This window comes from Lampetra planeri, chromosome 3, assembly GCF_965212315.1.
Source record: "Lampetra planeri chromosome 3, kcLamPlan1.2.h2, whole genome shotgun sequence".
Classification (NCBI taxonomy): Eukaryota; Metazoa; Chordata; class Hyperoartia; order Petromyzontiformes; family Petromyzontidae; genus Lampetra; species Lampetra planeri.
The window spans coordinates 16,449,483-16,468,604 of NC_136109.1; the positions used below are offsets into that span (position 1 = coordinate 16,449,483).

Here is a 19,122-nt window from a genome sequence, read left to right on the forward strand (position 1 = left end):
AACACGTATGACTGTGTTTCACCACTTACACTGTGAACACGTATGACTGTGTTTCACCACTTACACTGTGAACACGTATGACTGTGTTCCACCACTTGTGTGCAGGAAGCAGACACTGTGAACACATATGACTGTGTTTCACCACTTGTGTGCAGGAGGCAGACACACTGAACACGTATGACTGTGTTTTACCACTTGTGTGCAGGAGGCAGACACACTGAACACATATGACTGTGTTCCACCACTTGTGTGCAGGAAGCAGACAGCTCTGAGCGGCGCTCCGTGACGGACTCGGATGCGGCAGAGGACGAGGAGGAGGTTCGCGACCAGGCATCCAGGTCCAACATTCCGCAGATCGTCTCCAATGGACTGGGCCAGAGCTGCAGCAGCCTGGCCAGCATGGCCAGCACAGACGGAGGCAGGGCTCCCTCCAGCATCGGTGAGATTTGTGCGGGCACCACCAAAAGCGCAAAGCTCTTCGCCCGCGCACGCCCATCCGCCTGCAGGGGGTGCTGTTGCGCTGAAGTCTGCGGTAGCTGAAAGTAAAATGAACTGGTCTGAGTGATGCCTTCATGGCTTGAAACAGCTGCATGTGACGAACCCTTTCCTGGTTCCGAGACATCTGCAAGTTGCAGGGTGGGTGTCCCGTTCACCGTTGAATCTCGGAACGCACAAGCAGTTAGCGTTAATTTCATTTAGAGAGGCGTAGCACCGCTGTTTTTAAAGACATTGTACTCACCGCTGAGAAGTGTAGTGACACGGCCGCACTCTGATAGCCGGCGCCAAACTGTGCCACACGCCCTCCTGAATTGCATTTTACTTCCGGTTTCGTTCTGATGACGTTCGAAAAACTTATGACGTAGATGCACTGCATTGGAATGGGAAATGGTTAAACTAACAAGCATTGTCGATTTTTCAGAAATTGTAGCTCAGCGTTTAAGATCAAACTAATGTGCTGGGTAGAGGTGTTACACTTGGCGTTGTTGACCATCCTAAATTTTGTTTCTCATTTGAAAAATATGAAACATTTTGTTAATGGCAGTGGTGTTTAGGTGGTGTAGAAAAACAGCATAACTGAACAACAAAAAACCCCTCTACCTTTGCCTTAATTTGCCTTTAGGTAGAAAGGAGGGCATTCATTTGCTCAGAAGAAGAATAATAAGTGTTTTTGTTGAAACACCTACCTGTCGTATATTTTTTTCTTTTAAGACTAAGTGTTAATGAGGAAGGTGAGGCAATTGTTTGGTTTGTGCTTATACACACACCTGCAAATGGCCACCCTCATTTAAATGATGGACAGCCACGTTTGTAGACCCCTGTGGTTTGATCTTAGTGACAGACTGTATGAGCAATCAGCACTTTGTTTAAACAATAAAGCTCATGACCCACATGACCTATATATAGCTGGCAGCACCCAGCACTAAGCAACCAGGTAGCTGACACTTGGCACACGCAACTCGTGATCCCATACCCACCCGCACGCCATGCGCACGCAATGCACACGCCCTGCCACTCGGGATGCCATCCATCCGCTGGTTCCAAGCAACAGCTATTCTCATATTCATTGTGTGTTTCTTATCGGTACCATCTACATATTGGTATTCATCGCACATCGATGTGTGTTATGATAATGAGAACACGAGGGAAGTCTTCGCGGTGTAATCGTTAACACTTTGGTTTTGCAATCTAGAGGTCTCTGCTTTGATCTCCTGTTGCGGCAGTTGAAACAATGGTGAACGTTTCTTAACACTCCCCCTCCCCCACCACCACTCTGCCCACCCAGCGGTATAAATGTGCACCACCACAGTTGATCGGCAGGTCACATGTGGTGGGGTGAAGTGCAGGTAAAATACCCTCTGTGCAGTTCCCTTTAGCAGAGTCCTTTCCGGCAGCAGTGGCTGAAGCAGGTAATTCCAGGGCTGCCTTTTTAAATTAAATGACTTCTCACGATGATGCGCACTGTGCTGTATTTGCCGGTTCTTGTAGGGAGTTTTCCATCGACCAGAAATATACCGGTTCTGACTGTGGACAGGGCAGAGCCTGGGTCCCCTCACTATGCCAGCAGCTGCAGCATCAGCCAGAGGCCCGACGTTGAGGTGAGTCCTATAGCATCATCCAGTCTTCCCGCTCACACATGCGTAGGATGGTGCTTATCTTTTGTTGACCAAACTAAGAGCGAGCGGTGAATATTTCTCTTCTTGGTTCTTTCGGTAAAGTCACGTAGAAGGGAAATAAAAAAATAATAATAAAATATAATAAAAAAATAAAATATTTCGTTATATATAATATTTTTATATTATTTTATTTTATATTATTATATTAGTTTATGATGTAATTTTTTTTAATTATTTTATTATTTCCCTTCTACGTGACTTTACCGAAAGAACCAAGAAGATGAATCCCTGCAGTCACGAAAGCTTTAAATCGGCGAACTTTTCCTTTGGTGCGGCCATTTTGCTCCATCATTTTCAGCTCTGGCCAATCCACTGCTCGATGAAGGCCTCCTCAACCCGCAGCCATATTTTCCAATCCTGAAAAGTAATAATTCACCAAGCAACTGCTCACGAGATGATGTTATTACATCCATCTCCTCGCTATTGATCCTCTTGGACGTGTTCCATTCTCTGGCTGATAGTCTGTCATTATTTTGGACCATCTTCTCATTCTTGTCTGCCCAAGCCCATTTACCCCATTGAACAAATTTAGTTGGCTTCAAAAATTGCTTCTCACTTTACGATTCCATTGAGATGATGGGCCACCGTTATAATCCTCCGATTGTGAGCAGACTGCTCTGCCACATGTAACACCCTTTCTCAATCCAATTCCACACTATGCAAGCTATGACAGTTATTTGACCACGTTTCATCACGCCGATCAGTGCAGGTTGGTGAAGGCGGGAGGCATGAACAAGAGAACATAGAAGTACAGTGCAACGATGGATTTTGCTTCACTCTTCTATGCTGCCCACAAAGAAGAACCACAGCCTATACCACCTGTTTATGCATGATGAATCCCCCATCCAATGACTTTTCAGGCTCAACATTGCTGATTTTCTGCGATCTGACGAGATCACGTGAGATCCGTGTAATTTCAGACACTGAAGAGTATTTCCTGAGTAAAGCCCATTGAGCTAGGAAACTCCTTTTCAAGGGGCGACTTGGCCGGCAGTTAGCAGCAGCAGAGCAAAAGTCTGGCCAAAGACTGTACAACCCTCGCAGTGAATGTGATTTTGAAACCACAAACCACTTGAGAGATTCTTCTTTTTCTTCTTAATCCTCCTCCGGCTGTTGGGCACCATGCTGGTGACTGCATCGTGCGCTTCTACAGCCGTCTGAAATGCTCTTCCTTCCGATATTAGGAAGCCACGATAGCTATTCTCGAGATTGAAAACTAATTCCTTTAGCATTGCTTTTTGTGTGCGTAGTTTGTCCTTCCCCCGCACCTCCGATTAGCATGGTTGGTCACGTACGATGCGAAATAAGTTCAATATACATACATACAACATAGATGCATAACACACTGACAACCTGAAAACGCGTTAGGAGTAGCTACACAGCACACCTACGAAATCCTTCGCGGTAAACCCAATCTCTTCCTACTCTCTCTCTCTCTCTCCGTCTATGTGATGATCTTCGCGACTGCTGATGTCTGGGCGCCAGGTGCGCATCTCCAGCTGCTCGCAGTGCCACACGTGCGAGGGGCTGGTGTACGACGAGCAGATCATGGCCGGATGGACAGCCGACGACTCCAACCTGAACACGGCCTGTCCCTTCTGCAACTCCACCTTCGTGCCGTGTCTCAGCATAGAGATCAGCGACCGCAGGAGCTGCGGGAAGTACGTGTGGCGAGATGTTAACTACCTCACCTCGTATACGGGAGGTCGTGGGTTTGATCCCAACCCTCACGTCTGTTTGTATATTTGGAGATTGCATGTTTCTCTCCCCGTGGTCGTGTCGATTTTTTGTCAGGGTCCTCAATTTTTATCCCCTCCACATTTAGAAACATGCATAAATAAATGTATACATTTGCATATGATAAGCCACTTCGTTGAGCTGTCATTTATGGCCAGGTCATTTCTGAAAAAGAGCTACATAGCTCAGTGGGACTGTCTTGGTAAAATAGAAATAGTTAGTCTCTGCCGTTCTCTTTTTTTTCCCTTCCATTCTATAAGATAAACATACATATTTGGTTTATTTAGAACGTCGCCTTTACAACACTGGTGATCTGATGCCACTGTTGTTTTCTCCCTGTGCATTGCTGACTGATGACCTTGCACTCACTTGGCAGTCCTTTCAGAGCACGGGTCGGCCGGCCACCAAAGTAACAAGAGCCGTTTGTTTCGAAATCGGTATAAAAAACAAACGATTGCATGTGAATACTAGAGACGGTGGTCCTTAATAAATAACGTGATGAAGCGGGCCCCTAGAGAGCCGCATGGGGCTCCTCCGCAGCTGCGGGTTGCCAACTTCTGGCCTCGAGCAACACGCTCTTAGCCCAGATCCGTAATCAGTAGTGCATGAGCAGTTGTTGAATTCCCGGTACAACCAATTACGATTGATTTGCCTCACTTGAACGCACAAACTTTTAATAAAATTCAATCATTTAGAATTTGTATTAAGTGCAGTATCAGCTGTCATGTCTGCCCTGAATACACAAATTAAATGCATTCTCCCATTCATTTGTAGGCTGCACATCATTTACTGCCTTTTTTCTGCTCTAAACTAATTTTAGTCTGGTCTGCTTTCCTTTATGAGTTGAGGCTTTTTAAAATAATTTATCACGTTCGTTTATTTTGTTCCATCTTCCATTCATTGTGTTAACAGCCTTTCATCTTAAATGTCGTGACCTTCAGATTTTCTTAAACATATTTATTGCAGATTATAGAAGACATTTAGCGCATGATTTATTTTCCCCACTGCCTTTCTCATTTATAATATCAAATGGTAATTTTTGCTTTTGGACATTTTAATGTTTTTTTCTTTCTTCTATACGCTACGTACAAATTCACACGTACATTACTACATCACAATAGTACATTGTGAGGTTTTATCTCACGGGTTGAAAGACAGCTCATCAACGTCCGTAGGAAACAACCATTGCCACAGCTGCGTCCGCGTGCCTCGTTTTGGCTGTTTTCCACCTTGCAGAAGCAGTAGCGAGTGGGAGCTGGAACAAGCGGGCAGTGCAGGACCGCCTCGCGGCAACGAGCTCATGCCGCCCGTCACCCCCACGCTCACCCGCAGCGCCAGCACCAACACTCCGCTCACCGAGGGCAAGCCGGAGACGGAGAGCGCCGCACCTGGCCTGGCGCACATCCACGCCGTCCCCACCGGCAGCCTGCCCAATATCTTCCACAGACGAATGGTGAGGCCGGAACACTCGCACGCAGAAATCTCTCTCGCATTTGTGCTCCTCTTGATCGGGTGAACTTCACTCTGTTGTTCACTCTGTGCTACGACATTACCGGAGAGGATAGATACATTGATTGGCTACTTACGGGGGGGGGCGATTAGCACGGTTGGCGACATACGGCGCGAAAGGTCAACATACATACTTGTGTACAATAACATGAGTTGAAAAAAAGCAATAAACAGTGAAAATGTCATTTTATGCCAGGTTTGCAATGAACAATGACTTCAATAGAAAAAATGCTGAATACAATTTTGTGCAATAAATGTTAACGTAACGTCAACTTATACGGTAAATGTTAACTTGAAAGGTAAACAAGCAATTATAGAAAATATTTGAGAAATGCTACTGTGGAAAGTCTTTTAAATATTATTAACATCAAATAGCCGTCATTGGAAATATAGGGTGATTAAAAATACTATAATTTCTCATATGAATAATTAAGAAAACAGCCTATGTATAAAGCACCGTTCACTATGTAGTAAACAACAATATTAATGTACAGTCCTTGGAGGAAGGCCTCCTCACGTGTCAGTTATGGTGTTGTTTGACCATACTTCACCACGCCGGTCTGTGTGGGTTGGTGAAGGTGGGGGGAGATGCCCAGGACCAGTTTGGATGTGCAGGGCCTTAACCACTAACCCCCACTCGGTGTCTAATGTGAATAAATATATAATTAGAGATCTTTACACAAAAAAATAATACACATTGACATTTCTACATCTCCTTCCAGAGGGGGGCCATTCGTTACTCAAACAAGCAAGAAATTGTCCACACGACTGCATAATACCTGTAATTTAAAGTGCTCATTAGTTAGGATGTCACATTGCATGCAAGCGTGCACAATAACCACAGATCATAAGTGCAACGAATCGTTTTTTTGAGCCACCAATCTACGTGGTTATCATTTCCTTATTTTCCCCATGGCAACCCTTTATTGCCCTAATATCCTACTTGGCTCTGTTCCATCGTCCTCATAATATATAAACATTTATTATAGATCTGTGTTTTGTAATGATTTATAGCTTTTTACAGAAGCAACTCTGTGACCTGTTTCGGCGGACAAATACATTCTAAGGTTGCACTCATTACACACAAAGTGCTCGCCACAAATCAACCGCAATACCTTGCTGCTCTCGTCAAGGAGCATAAACCATCACGTGAACTCCGGTCACCCTTGCCACAGTGGCTTTGGGACTAGTGCGCTTTCAGATGCACTTCTGCAGCCGTCTGGAACGCTTTTCCTTACGATATTAGGAAGCCACTGGAGCCATGCACTTTTAAATAATATAGATTGAAAACGTATTTCTTTAAAACTGCTTTTTGTGTTTAGTTTGTTGTCCTTCCCCCGCACCTCCGATTAGCATGGTTGGCTACGTACGGTTCAAAAGAAGTTAAAAATACATACAGCGGTGTGTAGTAAGTCACAGTTCACGTGTCAACATTAGTATGAATAATAATACACACAATTTATAACACCCACATATTTCCCAAATCGAACGCACTTTTCGATGGAGAACTCTGAGGCGCGTTTCTCGTAAGCCAGCCGGAAGAGGTGAGAGCCTGAATTAGTGAGAGCCTGGACAGGCGAGGCTGAACAGGTGAGAGCCTGAATAGGCAAGCTCTGAGCTGCTTCTTGATGGAGGATGAAGCTTTGATGCATCGAATGTGCGAAGGGAGAGAGTTCCAGATGGCTGGTGCAGCTACGGAGAAGTGCCGCTCAGCCCAAGATGGTACTGGCTCTGGGTACAATGAGAAGATTATTCGACGTGCTCCCTAGGATGCGACGGTTTGCTGTAGTCGCTGGGTGGAGCAGGGTGGAGGGCGATGACGGGAGACCTTGAAAGAGAGCTTCGTTGCAAGGGATAGAGATTTTTGTACTGCGATCTTGATTTGATGGGGAGCCGGTTTAAAGTTGTTCGCGAAGTCACGTGGTTGCACCTATTAGCCAAGGACACCTCGAGAAAGGTTGAACCTGTTATTTAAACTTGCTAATGTCGGTACATTTAATTACATGTCTACTACTGCAGAGTTATATTTGATCAATGCATGCTTATCGCACATCATCATGTGTGTTGATTAGAGTTGATTATTACATTACTCAAAGCTATTTTTTGCAAAACCTGTGTGGTCTGGAAATAAGGCAGGTTATTTTTTCTTCTGAATGTTTGAGCTTCACTGATGGTGGAGTTGGCTGAACATGATTTAATTATGCGGTACAAAAACAATTACGTACAAATGTTGCCCTTATGGATATTTAGAGCACAATGGTTTCTTTCTCATGTACTTTAATAGTTAAACTTGTGAATAGATCAAGCTGGCTTAAAGTTTCAAAGAGATTGCAGTGCCACACATCACTACCATTTGGAATTTCCCGTCACAGTCGCACAATATCCGTATTCCACCGGTAGAGAAGTCTTTCGGATGAGCATGCAACTATTTCACACCATTTGGCTTTCGCATCATCACTTGGCTAATTTTTTTCTTAAAATGTATATTTGTATAACTGGGACGGACTTTGGTTGTAGATGGTTACCGTAGACATCACAATCGATTACAGGCCCTGTGATCCAAGCAGCCCCTGTTGCTAAACAGTGCATTTAATTGCATGGCCAGTTATGGCACTGGTCATTAGTGATGCTCACATCTACGGTGGTGTTGTGTTGCGGTGTTGTTGTGTTGCAGTAATGATGTATATATTTGACCCCCAGGGCTTCCTTTAAAACGACACTGCTTTATTTGTAGGAATTGTATTGGCGTGGAGCAGTGGTGCAGAAGCTCTGGACCTAACCACCTGAGTTCGATTCCCAAACGCAGCCAACTTTAGTGGGGAGTAATATTTGAACCGGTCCTAGCCACCCCCAGTCTGGATGATGTACAAGTCAAACAATTCCTGTGGTATTTCTGTGAAGGTTGTTGCGGTTACACTGCATAAATCTAATGTGTTGTTGGGTTTGGCAATGTCCGATGTTTCGTGACACCTTCTGGGAGATTCTCCAGAAACTGAATTCAGTTCCAACCTGAGAATACATTTATTAATCAACCCCCTTGATTGGCGTCGCATGGAGAGGCCGTCGTGCAGGAGTGGATTGACAAAAAGTCTGTAAAATATCATTGTACTTTATTGACACCAGTCGTGCTGGAAACATTGTTCTCGTGCCGGCGCACAGGCCGACAGCTCGAGTGAAGAGGGCCTCACGGCAGCGACTGCAGCAGCGGACGCGACAGGGCCCCTGTCGGTCCCATACCTCTCCCCGATGGTTCTGCGCAAGGAGCTGGAACGGCTGATGGAGGATGAGGGCGATCGCACGGTGTGCTCCGTCGCGTTGTTGCAGCAGCATCCCATCCTCTTCTGGAACTTGCTGTGGTACTTCCAGCGCCTGAAGCTGCCCAGCCACCTGCCCGCGCTACTGCTGCTGTCACGGCTCGGCCACTCCGGCGCACAGGTGTGTCAAGTCGGCGAGCTTGTTAGTTAGTGATCGAGCTAGTTAACTAGGGAGCGAGCTAGTTAGCTAGGGAGAGAGCTAGTGAGCGAGATAGGGAGTGAGATAGTGAGCTCGGGAGCGAGGTAGTTATCTACGGAGGGAACTAGCAAGCGAATGCCCATTGCAATGCAGGATTTATTGATTGAGGTTGACGGGGGAGAAAACAACTTGATCGTTTAGTGGAATATGTAATGAGTTGAACAAATTAGCATTGCAAGACCATTTAAAATGCAGCCAATATAAGTACTGCAACAAAACAACGGATGCATTGTAAAATCTATCGTCTGAAATTAAATAAAGAATATAATCTAATAAATGTGAAATGGGATTAAATGTTAGATAAAAATGAAAAATGCAGGTGTGCTCTGTATAAATAAAGATGAATTCATGTACCGTGTTATGAAAGAAATCAGGTGTGAACAAACCTGTCAAAGCAGTCCTCAAATAACACTGGTCAACAAAAAAAACACATTTTTTTCTGGCCTGGACTTTTGCAGCTGTTTTAAACTAATTTCAGGGTGCTGCTTCCAAATCTGATCTCAGATTTGCTCTATCACATCTCATTTTTATGTTATCGGCATATCCCATTTTCATTGATTTTACCCGAAATTAACTCTGTCACTTTTGATTGCAAGTTGTTGCGAGTCAGTGACTGCTTTAGTGTTAAAATATGGTGCTGTATTTTTAGGATAGTGTGTTTATAATATCATTTTATGTAAATATCCACATTTATTTAATATTTTTCTTCTGCAGTTTTTATTGAAAATGCAATATTTGATATCTCAACAATGTGATAGACAAAAACTGATGCCACATTTGGAATCAGCACCCCAAAATTACCTTAAAACCGTTGGAATACCTTATGCCAGAAAAGTGTGTTGACCAGTGTAATAGACAATAGAAATAAATGGGTTTCATGAGAAAAAATAGGATTCAAGGTACAGACATTGGCTTACATGTGCTAATATAAACAACGAATTGCATGCAAACAAGAACCACACCCTGATGCTCAAACAATGATGCCATCGTAAATATTAGCAGAGTTCAAAGGAGCAAACTGAAAGCCCGATTGAGAAGGGCTGCAAACTATAGTATCCGCAAACACAAGTTTACGAAATTACACGCCTCCACTTTTAAAGGCACTTTTTTTTAAAACCTCAACAGTTTGACTAAGCCAGAGAATGTCTTTCCTAACAGTGGCCCGTGGTGACCCTGGTGTGTGTGTGTGGAGCAGAAGTGTAGCGGTTAGTATGCTTTGCCGTGAACCCTTTGAAACGAGTTTGATTCCCGCTCACGGCCACCAACACCGGTGGTGATTATCTAAACCAGTCCTGGGCCTCCCCTAGGTCAACTCAGGCTGAAGTGGGTACCCTGGTACGGTGTGGAAAAACATCCCCACTAGGAAGACAAAGGCGGTTGGGCATGGCGCTGGCCACCCACCCCCTCGTTTACCGTACCGGCCTTCATAGATGCTACTCGCTAACTGCGCTTGCCCCAACGGTGTGTTAAGTCTACAGGGGGACACTTTGTTTTTTTGCACACAGACTCCGCAGAGCGGGGGTCCGCGGGAGGGAAAGCGCGTGCTGGTGCACACGCTCTGGGACAACCGCAAGCTGCACAAGGACCTGGAGCAACCGCTCTATGTCCTGTGGGACACCCTCGGTGAGAAATGCGTTTGTTCCCACTGCCAAAGCCCCCTTGCTGTCAGCGCAGGCACTTGAGCAAATTGAGTTTCAATGCCGTCTATTTTCTGTCTTCATGTGTTCTATCCCGTGGGCCATCATTCCAGGGATGATGGACCACGGGATAGACTAATGATGGAGTGCGAGCCAGGGGATGTACCGCATCCATTTAACGAGGAGTCCACTGAAGAGGTAGAGCGATGAAATCAGTTCCACGGTGGCGAGATGTTAAATACCTCGCCTGGTGTGCAGGAGGTCGTGGGTTCGATCCCTACCCTGACGCCTGTATATTTGGAGTCTGCGTGTCTCTCTTTCCCCGTGGTCACTTGGATTCTCATCCAGGTCCTCTGGTTTTTCCCTCCACATTTAGAAATGTGCGTTAAATTTCCACACGATAAGCCACTTCGTTGAGCTAATATTTGTGGCCAAGTCGCATCTGAAAAAGAGCCATATAGCTCAGTGTGCTTTACCTAGTGAAATAAAAAATTGTTTTAGTTGAGCTCGAGTGGCGGTAGCAGGTTCGTGCGAGTTGGCGGTAGCTTTGGCAGACCTTCATCTCGGACTGGATTGGTCATGGCTAACGATGATGATGCATTTTATGTCAGGTCACCATTGCCAAAAGATACTGTACTTGGTTCTCCACGTACACTCATCTGCTTCCAAGTAAAATTCATTTATTTTGAATCAAATGTGTTTCTTCAATAAAAAGATATATTTTTTACATTTACAAATAGTAAGTTTTCCAAAGAACAATACGAACCCCAGAATGTTGTTACCCACACCACCTCTATTACCTCTATTTGATGCAGGAATCACGTTCTCTCGCTTTACAGCGGTGAAGCAAGAGCAGTGAAATTCTGGACGTGGCCGCAGTAAATGAGGCAGATTGTAGCATATTTATCTGAGCCTCTTCAAATCTAATTACATTGTTTTGTCCGAATCATATGCTCACATAAGGCTCTCATCTTTTTACAACTGAAGCATGGATGTGTAGTGGCTATATTCTTGAAAAAAAAAACGTCTGATATGTGAAATGTATCTTTAAAATGAACAAAAATAGCAAGAGTGTAGCAATTAAACGCTCTTCAGGATGCCAAAGTAGCCGGAAATGTTTACATGTCCCGAGAGGTTTTGCATGTTATGCAGCATGCGCTCATCAAACTCTACACCTCTATATGTGCAATGTTATTGATGGAAGTGTAAGATTTAATTTGGTTTATATTGTATGCAGGGGATTTTAAAGGAAGAATTTTTAGTCTTTTCCAGATTGTATTGCCAGTGTGCTCCTGTGTCATCGTGTCATAAGATAAACACATTCCATTCAGAAATCTCGCAGTGGTGTGGCTTCGTGTGTCCGAAAACAGCTGCACAAGAGATTTTCACAGAACCTCCAAAAACAAAAGCTTATTTTAAGTGCCATTTTTACACAAACGGGACACATTTTCCCACACACTTTACTCTGAGATTTGTCTTGATCATATTGTAGTGATATTGTAATTCTCATATCTAGAATTTTGGCAGATTATGTGGAAGCACACATTTTTCAATATGGATTGGCGATAGCTGCTTTCAAAATCAGCAATGCTGTGTTTTTACTCTCATTGAGATGCAATTTTTAGTTTTTCATATTGCGTCTTAGTGCAAATTCAACTCAAGGCGCCGTACAAACTAGACGTCGCGTGCACTAGGGGGACTCCTAGAAATATTTTAAAAACTCTTCGTATAGAGGAGACAGTCAGCAGTAGGCAGCGGAGAAGATGAAGTTCTTGATTTTCAACTTTAATTGGGGGAAGGGAATTAGCAGTATGGATGGCTGGAGGGAGGGAGATTGAGCGAGAAACTCGCTCAGATGAGTTGGCGAAATTTTTTTTCTTCATTATCTCGTTCTCCGTCTGCAGTGTCTGCGGAAGGTTCGTCAGCCCCAGACGTCGAGCCCCCCTCGGCCCCCGTTCCGAGCCCCGGCCCTGGCTCGGGCAATGCCTCGCCCGGCAAGGCGGGCCAAAACCCCGGCAAGCTGAAGCTGAGCCGCAATGACCTGGAGCGCATGGAGAAGCACATCAAGGGCAACGACGTCTACAGCCCCATCTGCCAGCTGCTGGACGCCTGGAGCCACCGCAACCGCAACCTGCGCAGACACAGGTCAGAAAGCAGGCGCTACCATTGGCCGGTGGCGAGATGTTTGAACTCATCTTCTTGGTTCTTTCGGTAAAGTCACGTAGAAGGGAAGTAATAAAATAATACAAATTAAACATAATAGAATAATTCTCACGACGTTTCGGCCACAACGCAAGCAGCCGTCCTCAGGTGAAGAGGACGGCTGCTTGTGTTGTGGCCGAAACGTCGTGAGAATTATTAAATTGTTTTATTTTTATTATTTTATTATTTCGCTTCTACGTGACTTTACCGAAAGAACCAAGAAGATGAATCTCTGCAGTCACGAAAGCTTTAAATCGAAAAATGTTTGAACTCCCTCGCCTGGTGTAGAGGAGGCCGTGGGTTCGATGTTGACCCTAACGCCCGTATGTTTGCAGTTTTCACGTCTCGCTCCCTGTGTTCACGTGGATTTTTCTCTGGGTCCTCCGGTTTTTCTATCCACATTTAGAAACATGCGTTTAGAGTATTTGGCTGTGATAAATTTCCACGTGATTAGCCACTTCGTTGAGCTATCATTTGTGGCCAGGTCACTTCTGAAAAAGAGCTATATAGCTCAGTGGGCCTTACCTGGTATAATAAGAAATAGTTAAGTCTGGAATGCTCTACCTTCCGATATTTGAAAGCCAATGCAGCTATGCACTTTACATTCTAATTTAGAAACTAAATTTATTTCGAACTGCTTTTTGTCTAGAGTGTTTTTTCCTCCCCCCACACCTTCGATCAGCACGGTTGGCTATGTATGGTGCAACAGAAGTTAAATATACATGCATATATTCAAATAGGTTATACATACATATTGTGCATGAGAAGGTACACAGAGCATTGCAGGTGAAAGGAGCTTCGTGTAAAGCTGGGGCATGTACAGGGCTCTTTAGTGTTACTTTTGCATTGTAGTGAACATTATTTGAGTCGAGCTTGCTCATGTCCTGCAAAGAGAAATTAACTTATTGCTAAACCTTTACCCCGTGTCTGTTCCAGAGCATTCTTAACATTTTCCAATGCTACAATAGTTATTGAGAGGCATTAGGAGGCATAATTGATCACAAAAATACATTTTCATCTTTATCCGTACTATGTTGTATGTATGTATGTTGAACTTCTTTGGCACCGTACGTAGCCAACCGTGTTAATCGGAGTTGAATACTTCTATGGTCTTTAAATAGGCATAGCTGGATTTATGCGTTTTTAATCAATGGACAGTGCTACTTTGAATGAGCACTTTGTGTGTGTTTCACACCTTATCGCACATCAGCGCTGCTGCAAGCTCACCTGCTGCACAAGTCACATCAGGTTTTGTCAGTGTGCCAACCTGAATTTGTGTCTCATGCGGAATAAAAAAAATAACGTTATTGGCTCGAAACAAGCATGAAACTCGGCTTAGCACGTTAAATGAAAAATTACTCTGTAAGGTTGTGGCAAACAAGCTCATGAACGTATAACCACATGTTTTCACGCTGTCATGTTGTGACTGCACAAGCGCGAGTTGTATTGTAACACGCAGGCAGTGGTTCTGTGGTGTCATCCTCTTGAATTGTTCCCGAACAAACATGGGAAATCAGTCCCCCCCCTTCATTACTAGACTAATGGTACAGTTGGAATATAATGGGCGATAATAATACCAATGTAATGAAACACACTGCCCACCATAACTAAAAAGATACCTGCCTTTTTAACGTTGTGAAAATTAACAAAAGTCAGTCTGAAATTATGAACGTATACAAATGTGCCCTGTAGATAAAATCATTCAGAGCCTGCTTGTGTAATGCTGCTGCTGTGAATAACGGATACCCATCGTACAACGGATTGTGACAATTGGCACGGTCTTCATCCTCTTCACTACCATCAGCATTTCCCAGTGATATGCATGGGGATTCTGTGACAATACTACTCGTCCAAAAATGTGTAGGGTTGTTACGGGAGGGCTGTAGGTGCATGGGATCCAACGGGGAATAAACACAGTGGGCGGAGCTCCGGGAGTACACGGGGGGGGTGCCCGCAGCGACGTCCGCATCAGGCAGCCTGGGGGGTTGTGATCCTGACGGGGGGTATAAAAGGGGAGGACAGAGAGAGCTCGTGGCTCAGTCTGGGAACGAAGGAGGAAGAAGGAAGATCTTCTAGTTAGAAGCCCTGGACTCCCCTCGACGCCGCCCTTGTAAGGGCTGCGGAGGATCGAGCCAGAGGCGTGGTTCCGTGAACCAGGGTCAGTACCCTGGGACTCCGGAGACCGTAGCCCGACTCACCAGTGTCGGGCCAGTTAGCCTCCCCTAGCCCGTTAGTGGAGGACTTGGGAGTAGGTCAGGACTAGCTAGGGTGTATCCCCAGTTATCCGGGTGAGGGGGCCGCTACCCCCTCTAGTGCTGTCCTGTACCGACAAGCTTGAATAAACATACGTGTGCCTCAACCTGGGTGTCCAGCGTACTTACCGGTACTTCATCTGGTGTCAGAAGAACTACGGACATGGAAACACGCCAGACAGCTCGAGCCAGAGTACCGGAGGAGGACACTGCTGAAGTCATTGAGCCCGAGACGGCTCACCAAGACATGGCGCAGCCGGGGGCCGACGCGTTCCTACCGGGGCATCGGCATGAGGAGGGGCCGCAGCCAGACGCGCTACGGCTGGCTCACGAGAGACTGGCGGAGCTACTGTACGCCGCTGCCGCCACGCTGGAAAACATCACGCGGCTGGGGGCTGGTGGTCCACCACGGGCCGAGGGGAGTCGTCGACCTGAGCGCCTTCCCGCCATTTCTGAAGACTCCAACTTTGAATTTCCCGCCATCGTTACGGCAGCTGCAGAGGGCGTGGCCGGGCTCAACCTTGGGTCCGACACCGCTCTCGCTGGGACAGCTGCGTCATCACCGGCGGAGGGAGCGTCATCACATCGGCGACAGGCGATTCCATCTGCCATTCGCGCCGACGCACAGCCGAGTCCCGGGAATAACAGCCTGCAGACTTCCAAGGCGAACGCTGCGCTGCAACAACGGCTGCCTCCGCTGAAAGAATTTGTTGGTGCAGAGGGCGACTGGGGCGGCTTCCAGCGACGCTTCATCGCCCACCAAGAAATGGCAAGGTGGTCCGACGATGAAGCCCTCTGCGCGCTGCCGGCGCTCCTCGACGCAGACGCGCTCGCCGCCCTCACATCGGCGCCGAAAGAGAAGCGGTCTACTCTGCCGAAGGCGCTACAACTGCTGGCCGGGGTCTATGGACCTTCAGCAGAATGCAGAGAGCAGTTCTACGAGCGCAAGCGGGGTGAAAAGGAGTCGCCCCTGGCATACAGGACGAGCCTCCTAGCGCTGGCTAAGACGGCTTTTCCCCGTATGGACGACGATGGCGTGGACGCGATGGTCACGGAGAAAATACTCCTCCTGGCAGACGACCTGGACATCGCTGTCGTCGCACAGGAGGACGCTGAGATGACCTCTCTTCAGGCGGCGCGCCTCCTTCACGCCAACCTTCTGTCCCTGCGGCGGAAAGCCAGCAGGGCATCGGCAGGGCGTGCGGTGGCTGCAGCCACCCTTCCGACGGAGGAGCTCTTCGCCGTCGACCATCGACGGCAACAGGCGCAAGAAGTACGCTCGGCCCGGGACGGGTCAAGCCGTTTCAACCGCCCATCGTCTCCACCGGGGCTCCCGCGGTGTTTCAACTGCGGCGTCCGGGGCCACGTCGCCTCGGGGTGCCGCTCTCCGCGACAGCGCGGGACGACGCCTCGACGGCACGCCGGCCCTCCTCTTCCCAAGCTCCAGCAACATGATCCGGCGAGTCGCGGCACCACACATGCTTGGCCAAAGCACCCACCCGTTGCACACTCTCGCACCACAACAAACGGGGGGCCGATGTCGCGTTGCAAGGGGCCAACGCGGATCACTGCGGGGACTCAAATCGAGCCCAAACAGTGGTCCGTGTTGGCCCATCGCGTGGTAGCCGCGTCGTCAGGGTCGTCGGCCGTGGTCGGACACATCGACGGGGTAGAAGTACGCATCTTGGTCGATACGGGGGCATCGGCGACAATCATTTCGGAATTAATTTACAATATTCTGCCCGTACAAAGCCGGCCTTTAATGCCGGTTAACGTCCCATTCTATGCCGCTAACGGGGGCTCTCTCGGCATCATGGGACAGATTCGAGCGCAAATTTCTATTGGGGACATCAAATTGTCGGGGCCGATTTTCGTTTCCTCCTCGCTGGCGGTTCCGTGCCTGCTGGGGACGGATTTCTTAGGCAAAATGCCCATTCGTATTTTGATCGACCAAGGATGCATTGAGCTTCCGTCAGGGCGACGCATGGCCTTCCTGACTTCCCCTGCGGCGGCTCGGACGGCGTTCGCGACGGTACCGGCGTTCGTCGTCAGAACAGTTAGTGTGCCGCCGGGAGCTCAAATGCTAGTGCCTCTGAAACTTCGTAAGCCCTTCGCTAAGGGCGTAGGGGATCAGGGTGTTTTGCTGGGACCGTCTAGGGCCGGGGTTAGTGCACCTAATTTGATTCCGGCCCAGACCGTCGTAAGAGGGGACGAGGACCCTTTCATCGCGGTCCTCAATGTGGGGTCGCAGACAGTGGTGGTTCCTCAAGGGACGGTGCTCGCTCACGCGACGCCGGTACCCTGCGAGGAACCTGTCGCGAACCATGTTGGCACTGCTTCCCGAATGCTCCCACATTCGGACAGCGATGAAGGGTGGCTCGACGCGCTTTGTGCGGGATCGACGGACCTGACAAATTCAGAGCGCCAACAGCTTAGAACGCTACTGAGGGAATTTTCCGACGTTTTCAGTCGGGATAAATATGATTTGGGTTGCACTCACCTGCTGCGTCACCATATTGACACGGGTGACAGCGCGCCAATTCGCCAAAATCCGTTTCGGTTAAGTCCCGCCGAAAAGGACCATGTCAAATCGGCTGTTGATGACATGTTAGCCGCCGACATCATTTCTCCCTCCACCAGCCCTTGGGGAGCGCCGATCGTCCTGGTTAAAAAGCAGGACGGCTCGTTGCGGTTTTGCGTGGATTTTCGGCGCCTTAATAAAATTTCGGTTGCCGACGCATACCCGCTCCCACGGATGGACGAATCGCTGGACGCCTTGGCGGGAGCGCGATTCTTCTCCACACTAGATTTACTTTCGGGATTCTGGCAGCTTCCTCTGGACGATGATTCTAAGCCTAAAACTGCTTTCCGTACACCGCACGGCCTGTTCCAATTCAACCGGTTGCCGATGGGCTTACACTCAGCGCCGGCAACTTTCCAGCGATTGATGGAATTGGTTTTGGCTGGATTGCAATGGGAATCGTGCCTGATTTATTTGGATGACGTTATTGTCTTTGGTAAAACTTTTGATGAACATCTCCAGAGGTTGCGGGCGGTTTTCCTAAAGATGCGGGCTGCTAATTTGAAATTTAAGCCCCAGAAATGCCATTTGTTACGCGAGTCGGTGCGTTATTTGGGGCACATCGTAGGGCGCTCGGGTATTGCTACCGATCCCGCCAAAACGCAGTGTGTCAGCTCCTGGCCGACTCCCACCTCGGTGGGAGAGGTCAGGAGTTTTATTGGCTTCGCATCATATTACCGACGCTTCGTCGCTAATTTTGCAACGATTGCCAAACCCCTACACGCGTTAACATCTAAAGGGGTTCGGTTCCACTGGGGTCAGGAGGAGGAAGCTGCTTTCTGCTCCCTTCGGGACGCCCTGGTAAAGGCTCCTCCCCTGATTTACCCAGATTTTTCTAGGCCGTTTTTGCTCGACACCGACGCGAGCAACACGGGTATTGGAGGTGTGCTTTCCCAGGTGGTTGACGGCGTGGAACGGGTGGTTGCGTACGGCAGTCGGGTGTTGTCTCCAGCGGAGCAAAGATATTGTGTCACCCGTAGGGAACTGTTGGCAATTGTCTATTTCATCCAACAGTATCGCCCATATCTGTACGGTCGGCATTTCACCGTCCGCACAGATCATGCGGCACTGCAGTACGCCCTGAAGGTTCAACAGCCATCGGGACAATTGTCCCGATGGTTGGAGGTCCTCCAGGATTTCGATTTCGAAACCACCTACCGTAAGGGCGTTCGCCACACCAACGCTGACGCTCTGTCACGGATGCCAACCGCCTCCGAATGCGCATGCCTCCTGGGGTCTGGGCGTTGCAAGCCGGCAGGGGACATGATGGTTCCGGTCCTGGCGGCCGCCGCCAATGACGAAACATTGGTCACCAATGATATCGCGGAACAGGGGAAAGATTCCCTGCTTGGGTTGCCCGTTAATGAATGGGGGCGCCTCCAAATGGAGGATACCTCCCTCCTCGCGTTGCGTCGTCGCGCCGGAGAGAGGGGGCGGGGGACGGGTGAGGCCGACGCTTGGGGCATGCACGCAGGGTTGCTCATGCATTGGGACAGCAAATCCCACCGTCACCGGCT

The 19,122-nt window shown here is 47.8% G+C and overlaps 1 protein-coding gene across 2 annotated transcripts in view; it reads left to right on the forward strand.

Annotated features, from left to right (window-relative positions):
- LOC144738979 (C-myc promoter-binding protein-like) overlaps positions 1 to 19,122 on the forward strand; it is a 134,256-nt gene that overhangs the window by 102,962 nt on the left and 12,172 nt on the right. For both annotated transcript variants that reach the window (XM_078621984.1, XM_078621991.1), the window contains exons 20-26: positions 260 to 439; positions 1,987 to 2,096; positions 3,660 to 3,835; positions 5,148 to 5,364; positions 8,580 to 8,855; positions 10,439 to 10,556; positions 12,475 to 12,715. In XM_078621984.1, coding sequence (XP_078478110.1) covers positions 260 to 439; positions 1,987 to 2,096; positions 3,660 to 3,835; positions 5,148 to 5,364; positions 8,580 to 8,855; positions 10,439 to 10,556; positions 12,475 to 12,715 — 1,318 coding nt within the window. The remainder of the gene's footprint in view (positions 1 to 259; positions 440 to 1,986; positions 2,097 to 3,659; positions 3,836 to 5,147; positions 5,365 to 8,579; positions 8,856 to 10,438; positions 10,557 to 12,474; positions 12,716 to 19,122) is intronic.